We start from the raw sequence: 24,356 nt of genomic DNA on the forward strand, positions 1-24,356 counted from the left end.
AACTTGAAGCAATACCAACGCAATCTACTGCTGCATTTCTTAACTAATCTGTTTCAATTAAACATGTGCTAATGCGGCACCGTGCGGCACTGAGTCGCACTGTGTTCTCGTAGAAGCCTTTAAAAATAATGAAAAGTGAAAAAAAATTATAATAGGATGAAACCTATTAGAAAAGGAGGGAAATATGATAAAAATGAAAGGAAAAATAATTTACGGGCGATCTGAGGTCGGGAAGGGGATGGGGGTGAGTTTTTAAGGGTAAAAAACGGTTTTTCTCGATTTCCGGCAAAACTAAAAATCCTATCGAAAAAAGTCAAATGGCAAAGTTGTAGATAATAAAAAGATCTAAAACTTTTGTATTTGCACTTTTTTCACATAACCTCAAAATTTATGTAAAAAATTCAAAAAACCAAGTTTTTGGTTTTTTATTTTTATCTTTTACAAAAATTTTTTTTTTTTAACGAAATTTTGTGAAAACTTACCTTTTTATGTCCCAAATACGCTGTAATTTATTTGATTAAAAATATTTATTTTTTCACCTTATTTTGAATTAATATCGAAAAAACACCCTAATTTTCAATCGAAAATTCACCCGTCAAAATATCAGCTTTTTTCAAAAAGTTGGTATGGTTTCTGTTCGTTGGAATCTCTACTTTCCGATGGTGAAAAAAAAAATATATGTTACTATGGTAAATCTTCTCACAAAATGCAAAAATTCAGAAAAAACTGGAATTCGAAAAATTTTTTTTAATTATTATAAATAATTTCATCTAAAAAATGTGATTGCTGCAATTTGTTTCAATTAAAAAGTTGATTTATTTAATGCTAATTACATTCATGTCATAGAAAATCTCATTATAGATAAATATAAATGTAAATCGTACTATTAAATGTAGATGCTTTATTCTCATTGCGTTATTCATTACAATATTTTTAAACACATTAATCTTATCATTCATAAATACCTTATCTTCAATTCTAATCACTTATCCATTAGTTTTTGTCTTTTTGCTGGCATTTCTTCATCGTTAGATTCGTCAAACATCTCCGACTCTAGTAGATCTTCGAAATCTTCATAACTATCACCTTCTTCCTCTCCAACATTATTTCCAGACTGCGTTGGTTCTTCATCCACAATTTCTTCTGAATCATCAACTTTCGCATAGGTTTCTTCTTCAATATTGGAGCAATTTTCAGAACCTTGACAGTTTGAACATAAATTTGTGCATTTTAAACCATGTTTTCGGCAACCACATTTCAAACTGTTACATCCAGTTTCACAGCTGCAGCAAATAGTTTTGAGCAATATTTCCGGAATTAATTCTTTTTGTGTAAATTTGGGCATAATTCCACGTTGAAATTGCTTCCAGCCCCAATCTGTTGCTGTTAGTTCGTTACCCAACCAAGTTTGAAGCTGATAATATGCTCTGTAACAATGTTGTTCTGCTGCTCCTTCTGTGGGTGGGAGGTTAGCCAAAACGAAAGATGATTTAATTTTTGCCAATTGATATTTTTTAAACCTCAATTGATTCAGTGTAATTTTTTCATTTTTACATTTATAAATAGATTTGATTAGTTGTAACCCATTTTTTTTTATTTCTTCGTTACTTGCATCTTTCTTATAAAAAACATTGGCCAAATTTGACAAATTTTTAGCGTCTAATAATGAATTGACGATACTTTTCTTTCCTTTTCCGGCAAATCCAGATGTTGTATCGCAACCAGAAAAACAATGCAGAAATGCAACAATGTTTCTTAAGGATTCATGTTTGAAACTATGAGACGTGAAAAATAGGTCTTTTACATTTCCAGAACCTGGTTTGAGAAAATAAATGTCATGATTACATGAATTTAACTGATTTAAAAGGACCAAAAGATCAATATCTTGACCCACAACAATGACAGTTTTATTGGTACTCATTGCTACTTTTATTGCGGTTTCAATTATGTCAGCATCAGCATCTTCTTCTACTTGGTTACAGGAAAATCCTCGTGACTGTAATCTTTTCATCAAAGTTTTTATTATTTTATCCTTATTTTTCTCGTTAGATAAAAATTTTTCTTGCAAAAAAGGTATTTTTGTATGATTTTGATAATCGAACTCTGGAATATTGTCTGAGGTTTTTCTACGACTACGTTCTCCTTCTTTAGTTGAAGTAGCTGCTGGTACTGTTGTGACACTAACTGATTTTTTAATTTCAGGATACCCATCAAAGACAATATAGCTGCTTACTGCGTAATGTTTTTCTACATAGCGCAAATATTTATTCATTATCTCTTCTACCGTATCATTTTTTTGCCAAATTACTTTGTGCAGTAAAAATCCACCGTCAACGACATACACTACACCGTCAGAAAGCGTTGGTCCATTCGCACTCACAAATAAATCGTAGAGTTGAGATTTTACATTTTTCCTGAGGCCATTTTCTGTAAAAAGTGACAATGGAAAAGGTGCAAGCTCATATTGTAAATAAGTTTCCATATCTTTTTTACTGTCAATGGTTAACGATATTCTTTGAAACAACAATAATGGATCGATAGCTACAATATCTCCGTTCACTTTAACGGAAGATTGAACTGTTTTTAGAGACAAGACTTTGTTTTTCCTTTTAAATTTTACACTGCCAAAGTTCATTCCAACAATAGCTTGCAAAGATTTTTTTCCTTCTTCATACGCTTCATGGCAATTTACAGAATTACTGCCAATAATTCCAGAAAATATTGACATAATGTTATCAGTCTCTGGAAAAGGATCATACCTGTTAAAAAATTTTTGTAATATTTGTAAATCAGCTACATCTCTTTTTATTCGATATTCCCTAGAATCAATGTGTTGCTCTGTTGTTGCAAAAGAAACATTACAAAAATTTTCCATAGCATTGCAAACTTCGACAAGTATGATCATTGTTAATAAGAATTTTTTTAAAACACTTTCAGACAAACCACGACCATGTGTAAGTCCACCCTGAGTTTTCATAGATCTCATCAAAACTTGCTCGATCGTCATATCCGACCAAACTCCCGACCAAAACTTGTCAGTGCATCTAATTGTAAATAATCCTTCAGTGAATCGCGTAAACTCGTAATCATCATTTATTGTGTCTTTAAGCTTACGCATATCTTGGAGATAAAGATGAGCAGATTTTGCGTATAGAAAGTGCCCACTTGCATGAAAATAAGGAAGCATTCTTTCCACGCATTTTAAATGTAATTCCCAATTACCTGCACGTTCAGCCCGTATGAAATCTTTAACCAATGAGATCATTTGCCAGTACTGCATCCAAAGTTTTGCGGTAGGACCTCTTTTTTGTACTAATTTTAGATGCTCGATAAATTTTTCTTTTATGATCTGAAAATCATCTTGATGCAAATTGTCTTCGAAATTTTCAGTTCCTAAATCCTGCAAAAATGTATCCATTAGCGCCTTTTCTGTGTCTGATAACTCCATCGATGAAAAAATTATTTCAGACAAGGCGAGTTGTACTAGAAAATGTCCTCTGATAGCTCGTGCATATGCGTGCCCGGAGAGAGCTTTGTCGGACGAATTTTCAGCATATATTTCACAAAAAGCCTCCTTTAGTCCACTACCATCCATGATGAATCCAATCGCTCCGAGGAACGACATCATTAAATGAAATCCCCCAAGTCTTACTTGAATCGAGGACAAATTGTAAGGATCATTATTTAAATCAATATTGGCCAAGATTTCACGAGCTTTATAGTATAGCGGCTGATCAAACGTTACGAACACAATTTTTTGCTCTTGTTTTTGGCATTGCTCTGCCGCTTCTACCAACGATGTAAAAATAGTATTATAATCACTCGGTGGATTTTTTATAAATGGCACAGGAATAATTTTTGAAACATGATAAGCCAAATTAGTATGTATCTTCTCCATGAACCCATTCCAACCATCGGATTTGTTGTTTGCAAATTTTGAATAAGTCCATGTAAAATCTGCCGAAGAAATTTCATAGTTGTCCGTAACATCTAAAACATCTTCTATCTTAACTGTTTTTAATCCATCAGAGTTTTTGTTTTCAAAATGTTTCAATTTCACGAATCCAATTTCACCTATTTCTTCAGAAGATGGAATCTGTTTTAATCTAGAGATGCTTTTCTTTGAAGTAACACTAGACGCTGGAGTAACAACCATTATTCCACCCATTGCATGGAAAGTATTTTTGCCATCAATCGTGCATGTATTATGATCGGCATTGTCAAAAACGAATTGAACATATGAATCTGGAGAAACAATATGATTAGCAGGGTCCTTGATAATCGAAGCTTCAAAGCGCAAAGTTTCTTTGTATGAGGAACACAAACCTAAATTGGATAATGAGTCGATCAATCCTTTCAAGGCATATTTTTTGTGAATCATAGACGACAAACCAAGTAAAATTGGAGATAAAAAAGAACGTGGCCTTACAGATGTGATGATGCAATGAGACATTGTGGCCACTTTTTTATCCATCCTACGAACGTTATTGTTACTTTTTTCTTTATTACTCTTACACACAACATTCAAAAAAACTTGCAAAGTTTGAGGAACATCCTTAAAAAGATTGCCTTCGTCTATATCGAGAGTTTCGTAGTAATTCATATCATATACTTTAGAACGTATATCTTCTAAAATAATGTCAGCAGCCATTTCAACAATTCTAGTTCGTTCGTCTTCTTTACTTTTTAATCTTTTTTCGTACCAGTCTTTGCAGAGTTTCTTACTTGCAGTACCATTTTTGTATAAAATAATCATGTCCCTTTTAATTAAATGACACTCGATATCGTTTTGAAAATGCTCTTTCAATTTATTCTTAATAGTTGTGTAGTCTGGAAGATCTCCTGAAAATCCCTCTTTTATTTCATTTACAGAAAATTGACATTCTGTTTCGTTGTCAACTATATAATTAATAAGATAACTAATAAAATTCTTAGTGTTTTCACATGCTGAGCGACCCCTTTTTCTTTCTGTTCTTTTGTTATAAAAATTAGCCATACAAGCATTGTGATAATGCGCTTTTACTGCGACTAAATCAGGCACATTTTGCAAACGAGCTGAAATCTTTTTATCAAAATCATTTAATGTGTTCTGTTTTTTAATATACTGTAATACATTATTTCTTGTATCGTTGCTTTGAACACATGAAATTTTTTCTTTTGATATATTACCGAAAAATCCACCGCAGATAAAGCAATGAGATTCAAAATTAAATCCAAGAGCATCTTTAATTACTTCTTTTCCTTCCTTTGCTTTTTTTTGTCTTGAACTACAAAATGTAGCTATTGCGGTCTCGTCATTATATTGACTTTGACAACTTCGATGAATAAAAGCTGAGGTCAAAGTCTCAAATTTTTTGTATTTATTGTCGATTCTTTTCTTGCTGGATACCACTAAACGATTCAAAGCTGCTTTTTTTATTGCATACACTTGCTTATCATCTGCCTTATTGCAAATGATACAAACAGATTCATTCATAATAATAATCTGAAAAGACAAAATCGAATTAATAATGTCTTCACTATTTAATCGTGAATAAACTCCCATGAAATACAAAAATTTTAAAGAAATCAATGTCAAAATGTATAAATAATATATTATAAATCTATAAAAAAGTATTAAATACATATGAAAATCGGCCAAAAGTTTGTTTTATTAGAAATATATTTATGATATATATTTTATATATTTTTTATAGATTTTCAATATATTTTTTATGTATTTTGAAATTTTTTTTTTTTCATTTTTTTATATTAACTAAATTTGTTTGTGCAAATTAAGAAGATAATTATTTTTTTATCTTGTACTAAAATATCATTTAATTTCAATCTATTGAGTTGATTGATACAGATAAAAATAGAGATAGTATTTACCTTCCTATGCAGATTCGAAAAGTTTTATTGTTTTTTTAAGTAAACTTGTCACAATTATCTTCAAGAAACTCAGCGTGCACGTGTATTTTTATAAACGATGTTGTATACTGTACTGTATTTCGAATACTGGTTAGGCTAGCGGTTGTAACAACTGCTACGAAATATATAGTATATAATAGTAGATATGTATGTAGTAAGACCCAGACCCGCCTAGCCTCTTCCCCACTTCTCCACGAAATACCTTTTGATGGGCTAAAATTTTTCGTAGGTCACTCAGGTATATCTACTCAGGTATATATAATTTATATAATATATATATATATATATATATATATATATATATATATATATATATATATATATATATATATATATATATAATTTATATAATATAATTTATATAATATATATAATTTATCTCAAAATAGTTATAAATAGGCATCTACGCATATAATTCACAGATTCGGTAGAATCTGGCGCCAAGTTCCGTTCAAATCCGTTGTAAACGGAGCGCCAGACTACCGACTATGTTTACTGTAAGCAGAACGGTTTTTTGAGGCTGCGAAATTTTATTTAATTCTACGGTAATTTTTTTACCCAATTTGTTTATCATAACAGTAATTCATAATTTATTTCACCGTATTAATTAATTATATTTACTTATAACAATTTATTTACTTGAAATTATTAAATTTTATCAGCACATACTATAGCTCGCTCACAAATTTCGATCCTGACTTTTTTTTGATGGAGAAAGGTCAGTGCCACAGACTAGATAAAATAAAAATGTGTAGTAATCCTCCTATAGATAAGCAACTACAGTTAAAAAAAGTAATTCACAGCTTACATTTACGGCCGCCAGGGTGCACTGGAATTACATCTACATAAACTGTAGCTTCAAGGGGATAGTTTGCAGTAAAAAATGCAGTCAACACGAGATTTAAGTTGTTATCAATTGTAAATTTTCATTATAATTACAAAAAATACTAAAATCCGAACAAAAACAGTTTCACTGTAAAAAAGTCGCGCCAAGTCCACGTTCATAAGACTATTAGGAAAAAAAAAATTTTTTTTTTCTTTACAAAAACATACAAAATAAAAAAATTAAAAAATCCAAGTAACCGATATGATTGTTTATGATTTTCGGAAATTAAAAAAAATTTTATTGTAAATTTAAAAATAAAAAAAAAAATTTTAGAACGTACTTGGTGTGCGTCATTGTGTATTTCAATTTTTTTAAAGTCCTAGTAAATAGATTTTACGAATTTCATCAAAAGTAAAATATTTTGCAACCACGCACACTACAAAAGTTTTAGATCTTTTTATTATCTACAACTTTGCCATTTGACTTTTTTCGATAGGATTTTTAGTTTTGCCGGAAATCGAGAAAAACCGTTTTTTACCCTTAAAAACTCACCCCCATCCCCTTCCCGACCTCAGATCGCCCGTAAATTATTTTTCCTTTCATTTTTATCATATTTCCCTCCTTTTCTAATAGGTTTCATCCTATTATAATTTTTTTTCACTTTTCATTATTTTTAAAGGCTTCTACCCTGGTCTATAACAACTAATCGTTTATTTAATTGATATAAATAAATGACATAATGGTCTAAGTTTGAAGTAAATAAAAATTTATTAATATAATTTAAATTTAATAATTCTATTAAACGAAAATAAACTATGTCCTGTAATCTTGCAGTCTGATTTTACTATTTTATATAATTAAAAAAAAAATTATTTTACAAAGAAAAATAAATAATTTCAAATTAAATAAGCAATTAGTTGTTTTATTTCAATAATCAACCCTTACATATTGTAGTAAATAAAAAAAATAAATATTTTCAACAAGAATTATTCTTATTTAGTAATAAAAAGTTGTGTTTAAATTTAACTATATATATATATATATTTTTTTTGGATCGATTTATGTATTATTTTGAGCTCTCCGAGCTTGGAGAGATAGCTTTTCTATGCTTCTTCGAGCTCAAAAGTCTAAAAGTTATACTATCTCATCAAAAACGATCCGAAAAGAAATGTTATGTGAACTTATGCAAAATTAAGTAAAGTTATGTGAAGTTATGTGGAAAAAACACTTGAACGAATTGATTGAAATTATGTGAAATTATGTGAAATTATGTGAAGTTATGTGCAGAATACACTTTTCGGTTTTCTTTCGTTCATGATATCTCTTAAACGAACTGGCTGAAATTATGTGAAATTATGTGAAATTATGTGAAATTATGTGCAGGAAACACTTTTCGGTTTTCTTTCGTTCATGATTTCTCTTGAACGAATCGACTGAAATTATGTGAAATTATGTGAAGTTATGTGCAGAAAACACTTTTCGGTTTTCTTTCGTTTATGATATCTCTTGAACGAATTGACTGCACTGATAGAAGGATTTATTTGTATTAAATAATATTGGTTGATAGCTAACAAATCATTTATTAGAGACCATTTTTTAATGTTAAATAAATATTTCTTAGTATTCAAAATGATTTGTTTGTATTCAATAAATCTGATAATCATTTATTAAGTATTAATAAATCTTTTTAAATACTAAGAAATATTTGTTAAGGCCTAACAAATGGCTTCTAATAAATGATTTGTTAAATATTAACAAATCTTTTTAACTATAAACAAATCTATTAGTGTGAAGTTATGTGAAATTAAATTCTATGTCAAAAGTATAGAAAGACTATCTCTTTGAGCTTGGAGAGCTCAAAATAAGACATAAGTTGTTTTTTTGAGCTCGAAGAGCAATTATTAGTGCAATTTTAAGCGCCTAGGTATGTAAGTGGCGGGAAGTTGCAGGGATGGCCTTCAGGGTCAACCGTTTGTCTATTTTTTTTTTTTCTTGGAATGGTAATTTATTATGTCTTCTCTAATTATCGATCCATAAATTAGTCAATAAACAACATTGATTCTTAAATGATTAATTTATGCAAACGCGTCAAATGGTTCGATTCATCCCCGCTTGGGGGTAATTGAACTAATTATATTTAAACTTCAAACCCGAACTTTTAATATAAATAATAAATATGTTTACTTACCTATATAGCTCTAATCTTTAACCTGTAATTTTGTTGATTCATTTGTAGATTCATTATATCAAGTATCTAATAAAAAATTCAACCAACGCGGGATTTTACACATATACACTGTAGATACTTCAATAAAGCGCTCCGTGCACACCTTGAACCTTAAATTCAACCAATAGCTAGATTACATGCTCATCCGGCATGTTTTGATGGCGGCAATTTAAAAATTTCAGGCACTTTTAGTGCTTGGCTTTATTATGGCATTTATCATTTAAAAATTTAAATTATCTGCGTCATCGGGATCTGCGTTAAAGATTTTCTGTGTAATCGGTTATCTGAGTAATAAGTAATCTGTGTAATAGAAAATCTGTTTAATCACAATCTGCGTAATCGGGATATGTGTCAAAGGGATCTGGGTAATAGCGCCATCTGTGTAATCGGAATCTGGGTAAAAGAGGCCGTCCCCTGTTTTTGCTCGGATTTCATTATTTTTTGTAATTATAATAAAAATTGACAATTTTAATTTAATACCTTTCCGGTGGCAAACTATCCCCTTTAAGCTATAGTTCATGTAAAAGTTATTCTTGCGCCGCCTGGCGTGTGTAATTGCAAGCTGTCAAATATCTTTTTTTCACTGTAGTTTCCCATCTATTATAAGATTAGCATGCATCCTTATATTATTTAGTCTCTGGCCGTCCGCTTTTTACATAAGAAAAAAGTTAAATCTAAAAATCTGGGTCGCTATAGTTTGTGCTGATTATTTTTAATAATTTTAAATAGAAATTATAAAGATAATTGATAATAATCAAGTAATACGCGTAATAAAAAGCATGAACTACTATTATAAAATGTCATATGAAAAAAAAATCAAAATAAATTTGAAAAAAAATTTGTAACCTCAAAAAACCGTTCTGCTTACGGTATCCACAGATTCGGTAGAATCTGGCGCCAAGTTCCGTTCAAATCCGTTGTAAACGGAGCGCCAGACTACCGACTGTGTTTACTGTAAGCAGGACGATATTTTGAGGTTGCAAATTTTATTTAATTCTACGGTACTTTTTTTTTCTAAATTGTATATTATAACAGTAATTCATACTTTATTTTACTGACATTAATTAATAATAGTCGATCATAACAATTAATCTGCTTGAAATTATTAAATTTAATCAGCACAAACTATAGCAACGCAAAAATTTAGATCCTGACTTTTTTTCGATGTAAAAAGTGACATGCCACAGACTAAATAATTCGAGAATACATGGTAATCCTCCAATAGATGGGAAACTACAGTTGAAAAAAGATATTTCAAGGCTTGCATCTACATCCGCCAGGGTGCGCTTGAATTATTTTTACATAAACTGTAGCTTCAAAGGGATAGTTTGCTATAAAAAATGCAGCCAACGCGATACTTAAGTTGGTACCAATTGTAAATTTTTATTATAATTACAAAAAATACTAAAATCCGAACAAAAACAGTTTCACTGTAAAAATCGCGCCAAGTCCACGTTCATAAGACTATTAAGAGAAAAAAAATTTTTTCTTCACAAAAGATATAAAATAAAAAATTGAAAAATCCAAGTAACCGATATGATTGTAAACGATTTTCGAAAATTAAAAAATTTTGTTGTAAATTTAAAAATTAAAAAATTTGGAACGTACTTGGTGTGCGTGGTTGCAAAATATTTTACTTTTAATGAAATTCGTAAAATTTATTTACTAGGACTTTCAAAAAAATTGAAATACACAATGACGCACACCAAGTACGTTCAAAAATTTTTTTTTTAATTTTTAAATTTACAACAAAATTTTTTTTAATTTTCGAAAATCGTATACAATCATATCGGTTACTTGGATTTTTCAATTTTTTTATTTTATATCTTTTTGTGAAGAAAAAAAAAATTTTTTTTTCTCTTAATAGTCTTATGAACGTGGACTTGGCGCGATTTTTTTACAGTGAAACTGTTTTTGTTCGGATATACACACTCGGTAGTCTGGCTTGAGAACGGAACTTGGCGCCAGACTCTATCGAGTCTGTTGATAAAGACAAATATTAAAAATTTTTTAATAATTTAAATCTATAAAATTATTATAAAAAAAAAATTTAATAAATTTCACATGTGAAAATTTTTAGAATTTTTTTTAATTGAAAAATTATTACAAAAAATTTTCATTTGTAAAAAACTTGAAAAGCTATAAGTGCAATTTTTAGAAAATATTTTTTAGTTTTAATTTAATAATTTGAAAAACAATAAAAAAATTAAAAATGTCGGCTAACTATGAAAATTAAGTTAGCCGACATTTAAAAATTTTTATAATTCATTTTGTTGAAAAATAATTTTTTTTAAATTAAAACAAAAATTTTTACATTTAGAAAATTTTAAAAATTATACGTGGAATTTTTTAAAAATAGTTTCTGAGTTCTAATTTATAATTAATAAAAAAAATCAAAAATTTTTGAGTGTCGGCTAACTTTAGTATCATTGATTTGTTAAAAAATTTAAAAATATTGACAGCTAACTTCAGTATTATCTATATGACAATGAAGTTAACAGAGATTAGAAATTTTTTAATAATTTTATAACAATTAAATTATTATGAAAAAAATTCCACATTTGAAATTAAAAAAAAATTATTAATAACACAAAAATTAGCCGATTTTCAACAACTTTTGATTTTTTTATTTTATCAATTAAATTACAAGTAAAAAATTATAAAAATTAAGTTAGCCGACATCTAAAAATTTTTTTAATTTTTCTTAATTGAAAAATTATTACAAACAAATAAAAAAAATTTTTATTTGTAAAAAACTGAAAAACTATAAGTGCAATTTTTTAAAAATATTTTTTAGATCTAATTTAATAAATAAAAAAAATTAAAAATTGCGGCCAACTTTATTATTATAAAAAAACTTCACGGATAATTTTTCAAATTTTTAACTTGTAAAATTTATTCTTCTAATTTTTTTTAATAAAATAACTTATAAAAATTTTCAGATGGCTAATTTAATTTTCATAATTATTAAAGATGAAAATTAAGTTAGCTGACACTAAAAAATTTTTGATTTTTTTTATTAATTATAAATTAGAACTAAAAAACTATTTTTTTTTTTAACTCCACGGATAATTTTTAAAATTTTCTACGTGATAATTTTTGTTTTAATTTTTTAAAAATTATTTTTTCATAAGATAAATCATAAAAATTTTCAAATGTCGGCTAATTTAATTTTCATTTATTAAAGGACATTTTTAGAAGAATTTTTTTATTGTACTTATTTGTTATAAAATTAAAAAAAATTGACAGCTGTCAGCTAACTTCAGTGTCTACAACGAACTAGACCGAGCGCCTCTACAGGCAAAAAAAGTAACTAAAAACTTATCTCAGTTTTTGGCGCGAATTAAAAAATTTAAAATTTATCAACCGCTAGAGGCGCTGAAACTCGAGTTTATATTTTACAGCTGCTTGGACAATACCAGTCGCATATATATTTCAGAACACGCACACAAAAGAAAATAAAAGAAAAGAGGAATATACTGTGCGCACACGTTAAAAGACGCCATTATTGGTTTGGGTTAGTGTTGGTGGTGTTGCTCGTGTTAATCGTGTTGGTTTTGGTTAGTTTTCGTTCAGTAGTTCGGTTTTCAGTTTTCGGTTAGTCGTTACCGTGATGCCGGTATGTGAACATTTGCTCTTTGTAATTGTATGTATTATATAATTTAATCTTTAAATTTAAATTAATCATTCAAGAAATAATTAACTTGTATTTAATAACTAACTCGGTATTTTTTTGACAAGTGTTTTTTTAATTTTTTTTATCTTTCTTATTAAATAGTTATTATTAATTAATTGTGGATGGATACATTTGTTTACACTATTTTTAATAATATTTTGGATTAATTAGCTTTTGGGTAAGTGACAATTGTTTTTAATTAATTTTTTTTATATTATAACACTTAGCAGACAATTGACAATTTTTTTATTTTTTTTCAAAAATAAATTATTTTTAAAAAATTAAATTTATTATTTTTGCTATAATTTAATGACTATTTTTTAATTTTTTTTTTAAGAAAAAAATTTGCTCCAAAAAATTATTTTTAAAAAATTGCATTTTTTTTGCCATAATTTATTTGTTAAAAAAATTATTAAATATCTGCTAAATTAATTTTCATTTGCATTTTTTGCTTTTTAAAATTTTTTCATGTCAATTTTTTTTTTTAAATGTTTTTTGCAATAATTTATTTGTTAAAAAAATTGTAAAAATTATTAAATATCTGCTACAATAATTTTCATTATAATTTATTTGTTAAAAAAAATTCTAAAAATTATCAGATGTCAAAATTTCAATATCATGTTACATTTTTTATAGTTTTAATGAGTTGACACTAATATGACACTTAATTTAAGACATTAAATAATTAAAAAAATTTTTTTTTTTAAATTATAAATGCAATTTTTATGACACTAAAGTTAACGATCACTAGAGAATTGTTTAATTTTTTTTAACAAAAAAATTTGCTCCAAAAAGTTATTTTTAAAAAATTACATTTTTAATTTTTTTAAATTTTTACACGTCAATTTTTTTTATAATATTTTTTGCAATAATTTGTTTGTTAAAAAATTCTAAAAATTATTAAATATATACTACATTAATTTTCATTATGATTCATTTGTTAAAAAAATTCTAAAAATTATCAGAATTTTTTTATTTTGTTTAACAAAAAAATTTGTTCCAAAAAATTATTTTCAAAAAATTACATTTTTAATTTTTTTAAATTTCTACATGTCAATTTTTTTTATATTTTTCTCTCTGCCATAATTTATTTTTTTAAAAAAATTCTAAAAATTATTAAAAATCAGCAAAATTTATCAATTTTTTGAAAATAATTTTTTAGACACTTATTTAAAAAAAAGTAAATAAATAAGTATCATGACAACAAAAATTATCATTTTTATAAAATGCCATATTTAGTAATTTAAAAATTTATAATTGCTTATATTTTTTTTTCATAATTTTATAATTAATTTATAAGCATTAACTTTTGTCATAATTAATTGCATATTTTATTTAAAAAATTTAATTGATAATATATTAAATAATAAGACATTTATAATTCATAATTAATAATAATAAAATGAATAATAATTTTATTTTTATTTTTTATGTTACAGATTACTCAAGTCCGGTAATAAAACAATAAAATAAAATAATATAAAGTGATTATTGTGAAAGTTTTTCCGCGAAAAATTCGAACAAATTAATTATTACAATCCACAATAGTGATTATAAATAATTAAAAAATTAATAAAAAATTAATTTTATTATTAGATTCTTAATAATGTTTAAACCGTATGGTTTTGATGGTGACTTAGATCGATTATCAATATCCTGTGGTTAGGTCGGGTAATATGCTCAATAATAATTACATTATTAACACACCGTTAATAGCAATAAAAATAATAATGACAAGTTGATATAACAATAAACTTTTTTAACAATGCAATGATCCACAGTCACTCAATCTATTTAATTTATTCAATTGGAAATATATTTTGACAATTGAAATGTACTCCGCACCGGCGAGACATCCAGCCGCTCCCGTAAGTATGCTTTTTATATTTAATATTTAATATTTATTATTTAAAATTATTTATATTGATTGATATTTATTTTTAAAAAAAAGGAATTGAAGTAATATAAAATAAATAGAGAAAAAAAAAAATGATAACCTTCGGAGAGTGAAGAGAAAAGCTGGGGGTTAGAACAAACAATTATCCTGTCTCTCAACCCTCCTTATCATGGTTCTACGCCCCTTAAACTCAGTAAATACACTTACCAAAGGGTGTGAAAAAAGGTTTTATTTTTATTTTTTTATATTTATCTCTTTAAAATTACATAATAATTTTTTTTTTGTTTGCTATTAAAATTATTAATAATTTTGAATTGTTGGATTTTTTGATAAATAAGTTGAATATTTCCATAAAAAAATACATAGTGTAGGCATTAAAAAAAAATTGAGGTAAAATAAAAAAAATTTATCGACTGTGAAGTTGAGCGTAAAAGAATATAAAAGTCCAGAGAGGAACTATATATATATATAAAGTAAATTAAAAAATAGGAGAATAAAAATTTTTTTTATCCACGAATGACAATTGCTAATCAAATTACGTCCAAGCTAATTGTTCATCGAATTGCCAGAGACGAGAATGAAGTAAATTAAAAAGCTTTATATCTGAAGCTTTATTTTTATTCCATTTTAATAATTTTATGACAAAAAAAAACTACAAAGTGTAAAATAATTATTTAAAAGAACATAAAATTATTAATACTTAATACATAAACTAGCAACCTTGCAGTCACTATGTTACTGCCGTGACTTGTAAACTATAAATATATTTATCTATAGATAAAATTTTGGTTTTTTAAATAATGACTTTTGTTAAATTGCACTGTAATTTCTTAAATATTGAGGTTTTTAGAGACATAAGCCCATCCTGATGTTACACTCATCAAGAGCTTTCATTTGAATACCCACATGCATTTTTGATATATTTTTCATATATCCATGTGTGTAATATATATAAATATATGAAAAATTGATGTGGGTACTCAAATAAAAGGTCTTGATGAGTGTAATGTCGAGATGAGCTTATATCTTTAAAAATATCAATAATTCACAAGATACAAGGTCATTTCTTAATTAATGAAAATGAATTTAGCATATATTAAATAATTTTGAAAAATTTATTAGAAAAAAATGATAGCAAACAAAATTTAAAAATAAAAAAATGCAATTTTTTTTTTTAATTTAATAACAAATTAAATTTTGATATATTTTTCATATATATAAGATATATTTTAAAGATATAAGCTCATCCCGATGTTACACTCATCAAGAGCTTTCATTTGAGTACCCACATGCATTTTGATATATTTTCCATGTATACATATATATAATATATATAAATATATGAAAAATTGATGTGGGTACTCAAATGAAAGGTCTCGATGAGTGCAATGTCGGAGTGAGCTTAAATCTTTAAAAATGTCAATAGTCTACAAGATACAAAGTCATTTCTTAATTAATGAAAATTAATTTAGTATATATTTAATAATTTTGAAAATTTTATAACAAATAAATAATAGCAAACAAAATTTTTAAAAATAAAAAAAAGAATTTTTTTTTAATAATTTTATTTTTTTTTTAATTTAATAACATATTAAATTTTGATATATTTTTTATATATAAATATATATATGATATATATTTTAAAGATATAAGCTCATCCCGATGTCACACTCATCAAGAGCTTTCATTTGAGTACTCTCATGCATTTTTGATATATTTTTCATATATACATACATATAATACATATAAATATATAAAATATATGAAAAATTGATGTGGGTACTCAAATGAAAGGTCTTAATGATTGTAATGTCAGAGTGAGCTTATATCTTTAAAAATGTCAATAGTTCACAAGATACAAGGTCATTTCTTAATTATTGACATTTTTTAAGATATAAACTCATTTCGATGTTACAGTCATCGAGACCTTTCATTTAAGTACTCACATGTATTTTTATATATATTTTTCATATATACAAATATGTGATATATATAAATATATGAAATATATGAAAAATTAATGTAGGTACTCAAATGAAAGGTCTCAATGAGTGTAACACAAGGATGAGCTTATATCTTTAAGAATGTCAATATTTCACAAGATACAAGGTCATTTCTTAATTATGTATCTAGAGATAGGGCATTTTCAAATGGAGTCTAAATACTTATCATATTAAATTGACTATTGATGAGAATGATATGAAACCTTGAAAAGGCACAAATTCAAGTCGACCTTTGCAATGACACTAAATTTCACTAAAAAAAAACCGATTTTATCATATGACTATGCTCAAGACAAAATTTTTCTTATTCTCTTAATAATATAGATAATTTAATTATAAATGACTTTATTTATTTATTATGTTATATGTGTTTGAAATTAATGTAATTTTTATCTTTATTTTCTTGATCTTACAAATTAATTAGTTTTAACCTCGACTATCTTTCTGTCTACCATTTCACAGTTTACACGGACAGAGATATATCTGGGTAAAAAAAAAAGATACCCTGTTTGAGAAAAAAATATAATAAAAGAGAGTGAAAAAGGGTGAGTAAGTAAGTGAGATAAAAACAAAAAACAGAAGAAATAAAATCAAGTAATAAAGATAAAATTAAAGAAAATAAGTGAGAAAAAGAAAGCATATCGATTCGCAGATTATTGGAAAACGATTGTATATATATATAGATATAAATACATCAGTCTACTCACCTTTATAACCCTCTCTATCTTTATACTCTATGTGACTCTTCCTAAGATAAGTGTGACTCTTCCTAAGTTACTTTTTTTTTAATATAAAAATTATTCAATTGATAAAATAAATTTTTTTAATTTTCATTATTATAAAAATAAATTTTTTAAATTTTTATTATTAAAAAAATAAATTTATTATTTTTAATTAGGAAAATAAATTTTTTAATTTTAATAATTGAAAAAATAAATTTTTTTATTATTTATAATTAAAAAAAATTTTTTTAAATTAAATTAAATAATTAATTGATGATTTTTATTGATAATTGCAACAAGTGTCCAAACTACTCCACTGTAGGAAGGTAGACAAAGAGTGTGATGAATGATAGAATGATAGGTAAAGAGAAAATTTAAAATGAGTGTGTATGTATATGTAAACTAATACTAAATTTAAACCCTCTGTGCGGTATATATTTATCTCTATCGCGAGCCACGTGGATCAACAAGTGGCCAAAATCATTCTCTGACAAAAACAAAATAAAATTTTATTATTTATTTTTTTTCAAATATTAATTGATGAATTTGTAAGATAAACTAGCAACCTTGCAGTTAATATGTGACTGCCATGACTTGTGAACTGTAAATAAATAAAATTTTGCTATGTTAAATTAATGACTTTTGTTAAATTGCACTGTACTTTCTTAAATAAAATATTGATGTTTTTAAAGATATAAGCTCATCCCGATGTTACACTCATCAAGAGATTTCATTTGAGTACCCACATGCATTTTTGATATATATTTCATATATACATATATGTAATATATATAAATATATAAAATATATGAAAAACTGATGTGGGTATTCAAATGAAAGGTCTCGATGAGTGTAACATCGGGATGAGTTTATATCTTTGAAAACGTCAATAGTTAACAAGATACAAGGTAATATAATATATGTAATGACTTTTGTTAAATTGCACTGTAATTTTTTAAATATTGACATTTTTAAAAATATAAGCTCATCCTGATGTTACACTCATCAAGAGCTTTCATTTGAGTATCCACATGCATTTTTGATATATTTCTTATATATACATATATATAATATATATTTTGAAGATATAAGCTCATCCCGATGTTACACATCAAGAGCTTTCATTTGAGTACCTACATGGATTTTTGATATATTTTTCATATATACGTATATATGATACATAATATATGTGAATATATGAAAAATTGATGTGGGTACTCAAATGAAAGGTCTCGATGAGTGTTACATCGGGATGAGCTTATATCTGTAAAAATGTCAATAGTTCACAAGATACAAGGTTATTTCTTAATAATATATCTAGAGCTAGAGCATTTTCGAATGCAGTCTAAAAAAATTTTCCGAATCGAATTTAGGTGTACTCAAACTTCAAGTATCATGTCATCTTATGAATTGTGACTAATACCCTGGTTTGCTGCTTGTAATATTATAGGTTGCTAGCAACCTTGCTTTATTAAATAATGACTTTTGTTAAATTGCACTGTACTTTCTTAAATATCGACATATTTAAAGATATAAGCTCATCCCGATGTTACACTCATCAAGAGCTTTCATTTGAGTACCCACATGCATTTTGATATATTTTTCATATATACATATATGTAATATATATAAATATATGAAAAATTGATGTGGGTACTCAAATGAAAGGTCTTGATGAGTGTAACATCGGGATGAGCACATATATTTAAAAACGTCAATAGTTCACAAGATACAAGGTCATTTCTTAATTATGTATCTAGAGATAGAGCATTTTCGAATGCAGCTTAAATATTTATCGTCACAAAATAACTATTAGTAAGAATAATGTGAAACCTTGAAAAAGCACAACTCCAGGTCAAGACTTTTCCAACGATACCAAATTTAACCATAAAAACCAATTTTATCATATAAATACACTCGCCACAAAATTTTGCTTATCCTTTTACTAATATAGATTATGCTTTATTATTTATCAATAAATTATTCTTTGTCAACAGGGTGCTGGTGGAGGTTCTGGGGCTGCGACTGGGCGCACAAGTGTTGCTGAAACATGTGAAAGAATAAAAGAAGAATTTAATTTCATTCAACAGCAGTATCACACGTAATTATCAATTATTATCTTTATATTAGTTTTAGAAAAAACTCTCTAGAGTTTTATAAAATATATTTGTATTATTTTTATTTTATTTTTATAACTGTGACCTTTACAAATTATTTTATATTCTATCTCCTTTATCTACTTTATTTTTATATACATATATATATATATATATATATTTGCTTTATTTCTTTCTCTATACTTTACTTCCCCTAGAGGGTTACCGTGAATTTAAAATATTGAAATTCCCAAGAGTTAACGTGCGAGAGAGACTCATATATATGTATATATAATAAAAAATTAATATTAAATTCATCAGTTTAATTAAAAAAAAATTTTTTTTAATCTTTTACAGACTTAAGCTCGAATATGAAAAATTAGCAAATGAAAAAACGGAAATGCAGAGGCATTATGTTATGGTAAGTATTATTATTGATAAATTTAATAATAATAATAACAGTACAGTTTCTAAAAATTTTTTTTATTAATAATAATTTTTGTTAAATTGCACTGTACTTTCTTAACTATTGACAATTTTAAAGATATAAGCTCGTTCTGATGTTACACTTATCGAGAGCTTTCATTTGAGTACCGACATGCATTTTTGATATATTTTTCATATATACATATATATGATACATATTTTTAAGATATAAGTTCATCTTGATGTTACACTCATCAAGAGCTTTCATTTGAGTACCCACATGTATTTTTCATATATTTTTCATATATACATATATATAATATATACAAATATATAAAATATATGAAAAATTGATGTGGGTACTCAAATGAAAGGTCTCGATGAGTGTTACATCGAGATGAGCTTATATCTTTAAACATGTCAATAGTTCAAAAGATACAAGATCATTTCTTAATATTTATCTAAAGATAGAGCATTTTCGAATGCAGCCTAAATAAATTTTTCTGAATCTAATTTATAGGAACGTAAACTTCAAGTATCATGTCGGATTATGTACCGTGACTAAAACCCTGGTTTACTGCTTGTAACATTAAAGGTTACTAGCGACTTTGCTTTATTAAATAATGAATTTTGTTAAATTGCACTGTACTTTCTTACATATTGACATTTTTAAAGATATAAGCTCATCCCGATGTTACACTCATCAAGAGTTTTCATTTGAGTACCCACATGCATTTTTCATATATACACACAGAAAGAAAGGTTCACTTGAGCCAAGAAAATATTTTTCTTCATAATTATTTACTTGGACGAAAAAAAAATTTTTTTTGACACAAGAAATTTCACTTATTCCAACAAATCAATTCCCTTGCTTCAAGAAATACGTTTCTTGATCCAAGACAATTTATTTAAGTCAAGAAAATTTTCTTGTTTTGAGAAAATTTCTCTCTTGCTCCAAAAAATTAAGTTCTTGACAGAAGTAAATTTTCTTGTCTTGAGAAAATTTTTCTCTTGCTCCAAAAAATTAAATATCTTGATAGTAAATTTTCATTAATATTTCTATTGACTAACATGTCAAATGGGAAGATCAAATAATATTGAATCATTTTTTTTCATTCAATATGTATAATTGCGCGCTAAAATTATCTAAAATAGGTATCAAATATTCAAGAGAAAAATTTTCTCAAGATGAGAAAACTTTTTTCTCAGCTGAAGTAGGTGGCACTGCTTCCCTAAAGTATCTAAAAATCTTGATCAAATATAAAAATTTCTTGTATCAAGTATTTTGATAATTTGAATTAAGAAAAAATGACTTCCACCAAGAATAGAATTTCAAGAAAAATTTTTACTTCGGCCAAGACAACTTCGGTCTTCCTTCGGGCGACCGAAAATTTACTTGAGCCAAGAATTTTGTTCTCCAGTCAAGAAATCTTTCTTTCTGTGCATATATATGATATATACAAATATATAAAATATATGAAAAATTGATGTGGGTACTCAAATGAAAGGTCTCGATGAGTGTAACATCGGGATGAGCTTATATCTTCAAAAATGTCAATAGTTCTCAAGATACAAGGTCATTTCTTAATTATGTATCTAGAGATAAAAAATTTTCGAATCCAGCCTAAATACTTATCATAATAAATTGACTATCGGTAAGAATGATATGAAACCTTGAAAAGGCACAAATTCAAGTCAAGACCTTTGCAATGACATTAAATTTTTCTAAAAAAACCAATTTTATCATATGACTATCCTGGACACAAAATTCTCCTTATTCTCTTAATAGTATTGATTATAAAAATTTTGAGTATGAATAATAAAAAAATAAAGTAATAAATAATAAATAAACATAAAAGATAGTCTGTTAGTTTTAATAGACATGAATGCTGTCATACAACAGTATATATACATATTTATTATCCTTACAGGAAATTGAATGCTATACAAGTGAAATATATATTGTTAAAAGCAGTCGATGTTAGCTTACTTCTATTTTGAGTAACATTCTCAAATATTATTATATTTTCTTATTAATTTTGATTATTAATATCCAAATATTTTGTTCTTATTTACTTAAAATTTATATCAAATTTTTAATATTTTATTTTAAATTTTTTATTTACAGTATTATGAGATGTCTTATGGTCTGAATATGGAAATGCATAAACAGGTAAGATGGTCATTTATTATTTTTATAACTAATAAATAACTAATGAAATAAATCTTTGAGCAATATATTTTATTTTACTTTTATTTTTGTATTTAATTCTAGTTTCTTGACATTTTGCTTAATGTACTTTACACCCTATATAGCAAACAGCAAGCAACCACTTTTGGTACTTGTTAGCCGACTAAATGTGAATTTGTTGGCTGAATTCCAATTTAAAACTATTCTCATATACTTTTAAATACTCATTTTTATTATTTCGTTTTATATAAATATTTACTGACATATAGAATTGATATAATGAAATATAATTCATTATAATTTATTGATATTAATATTTTTATCTTCCCGATTTGAAAATTAATTTTTTTTTTTTTAAGTAGTAAGTTATTTATTTCGGTCCAATTTTGAGAATAAGAGTTTTTATCGTATCTTTTTCTTCAGTAATCATTTAATATTTTTATATAATTCCTAATTTATGAGGTGGAAGATTTTTTATCTACGAGTATAACTTAAAGAAAAATTAATTAAGCTGAAAAATTTTAATACATATATAGATATATAAATTTATATATACTTGATTTTTTTATACTCTACTTATTACACCGATAAAACCTATTCTACTTTATTATCCAGTTATTCAAAGCTACGACTTTTATTAATTTATTTCCAAAAAGAAATTAGAAACTTGAGAAAGATATTTTGATAATAAAGTCATTTCATTTTTACCAGTAGTTTTTCTAACAACTTTAACATTTTTAAACTTCTCGCTTTGAAAACTAATTTTTTTAAAAATAGTAAGTTATTGATTGTCGGTGGAATTTTGAGAATAAGAGTTTTTATCAGATCTCCAGGCTTTGAGGTCCTAGGAAGCTGTTCCGATTATTTCCGGCTAGGCGTCCGGCCGTGTGTATGTGTGTAAATAAAATTTTGCCGTAGGATATCTTTAGAACGAATCAACCGATCGAGATGAGCGACACGGCGTTCTAAAGTGTTCATTGAGACTTCGATCTGATTAGATTTTAAAGTCAATCGCCAGAGCCCTTTCAAAGAAATTCAAAAAATAAAAACCAAAAATACATTTATTTTAAGTTTTTTCTAAATAACTTTCTAAATATTTGACTAATCAACTCCAGACATCAGAGACACTTTTTTGTACTTGAAAAACTAAGTCGAATGCCGCCAAGCAAGTCAAAATCGAACGACAAGTTCAAAAATTCTAGCCATTAAAAAATTTCTAAATACTCGTTTTTTTTTTGAGATAACTTTTAAATTCTTCAACCCATCGACTCAAGACAAACAATTTTTGTACTTAAAAAATTGCGTTGAATGTCGCCAAGTAAATCAAAATCAAACGACGCGTTCAAAAATTTTAGCCCTTGAAAAGTATCTACACTGATAGAAAGATTTGTTTATATTTAATAAGCTTTATTAACTGTTAATAAATTATTTTTTAACATCAGGATTTAATAAATTTTTATTAACAGTTAATAAATTATTTATTAAGTACAATTTATTAACTGTTCATAAATATTTGTTAACAGTTAATAAATATTTGTTAACTGTTAACAAATATTTATTATTGCAAATAATTTATAAAGATGATTTTTATTTACAAGCAATATTGATATCATATGACATTGCAAGCGAAACAAATTCACTCAACAAAATATTTATTAACTGTTAATAAATATTTGTTAACTATTAATAAATACTTATTAATTATTAATAAATGTACTTTCCTCAAATAAATATTTATTGAATGTTAAAAAATATTTATTAAAATTTAATAAATTAAATCATTAATAAATTAAAAGCTCCAATTATTGACAGGGGTCTAAATATTGACACCCGAAATAATTTTTAAATATATTTAATCATCTGTAATAAAAATCGCTATCATATAAATTTTTATTAAATTTTGATTAATTAAAAAATTGAAAAAAATTACTGGCAGTTCAAAATATTAAATATTAATTATTAAAAAAAAATAAAAGCACCAGTTCATCAAACCTTACGAACGTCTATTTTCTTAACAACTTTGATTAGAAAAGCATTTTTTTTAAATGCTGTTTAAATTAATTTCTTTGTCTAATAATATGATCCTTTTTTTTTTTTAATTAACAATATATGAAAAATTTATCAAACTGAATAATCGAAATTAATTGTTTTCTTTTAATAATATTTAAATAATGGGTGTCAATAACTAGTTGATAATTTTTAAGTTGATTCATATTGACAGCCATTCGACAGCGCTAAGACGCCTTTTTTTTACTTTAACCTAAAAAATTAACTGTAAGAGTTTGAACTCTTCTGATTCAATAAATTATTTTTAAATTAATTTTTATATTTTTAAAAGTAATTAATCATTTATGGAAATTATTATTAATAAACTTTAATAAA

General features: G+C 26.0%; 2 protein-coding genes across 5 annotated transcripts in view; one reads left to right on the forward strand and one right to left on the reverse strand.

Annotated features, from left to right (window-relative positions):
• Positions 1–982: 982 nt before the first annotated feature.
• LOC123267215 lies at positions 983–5,994 on the reverse strand. The gene is made up of 2 exons (XM_044731767.1): positions 5,872–5,994; positions 983–5,485 (listed from the first exon to the last, which is right to left on the reverse strand). The coding sequence occupies exon 2, from the start codon at positions 5,474–5,476 to the stop codon at positions 983–985; it is 4,494 nt and encodes a 1,497-aa protein (XP_044587702.1). The 5' UTR covers positions 5,477–5,485; positions 5,872–5,994.
• Positions 5,995–14,108: 8,114 nt separating this feature from the next.
• Positions 14,109–24,356, forward strand: part of LOC123267478 (protein groucho-like) — a 39,732-nt gene continuing 29,484 nt past the window's right edge. For 2 of the 4 annotated variants that reach the window (XM_044732124.1, XM_044732126.1), the window contains exons 1-4: positions 14,109–14,507; positions 19,259–19,362; positions 19,715–19,778; positions 21,912–21,956. In XM_044732124.1, coding sequence (XP_044588059.1) covers positions 14,472–14,507; positions 19,259–19,362; positions 19,715–19,778; positions 21,912–21,956 — 249 coding nt within the window. In that variant the 5' untranslated portion in view covers positions 14,109–14,471. The remainder of the gene's footprint in view (positions 14,508–19,258; positions 19,363–19,714; positions 19,779–21,911; positions 21,957–24,356) is intronic. The other 2 variants (XM_044732125.1, XM_044732127.1) reach the window with 1 other exon arrangement.

Source organism: Cotesia glomerata, linkage group LG6, assembly GCF_020080835.1.
Source record: "Cotesia glomerata isolate CgM1 linkage group LG6, MPM_Cglom_v2.3, whole genome shotgun sequence".
Classification (NCBI taxonomy): domain Eukaryota; kingdom Metazoa; phylum Arthropoda; class Insecta; order Hymenoptera; family Braconidae; genus Cotesia; species Cotesia glomerata.

Coding starts and splice junctions, on each gene's coding strand:
- LOC123267215 (XM_044731767.1), bottom strand. CDS start 5,476: ATGAATGAATCTGTTTGTATCATTTGCAATAAGGCAGATGATAAGCAA.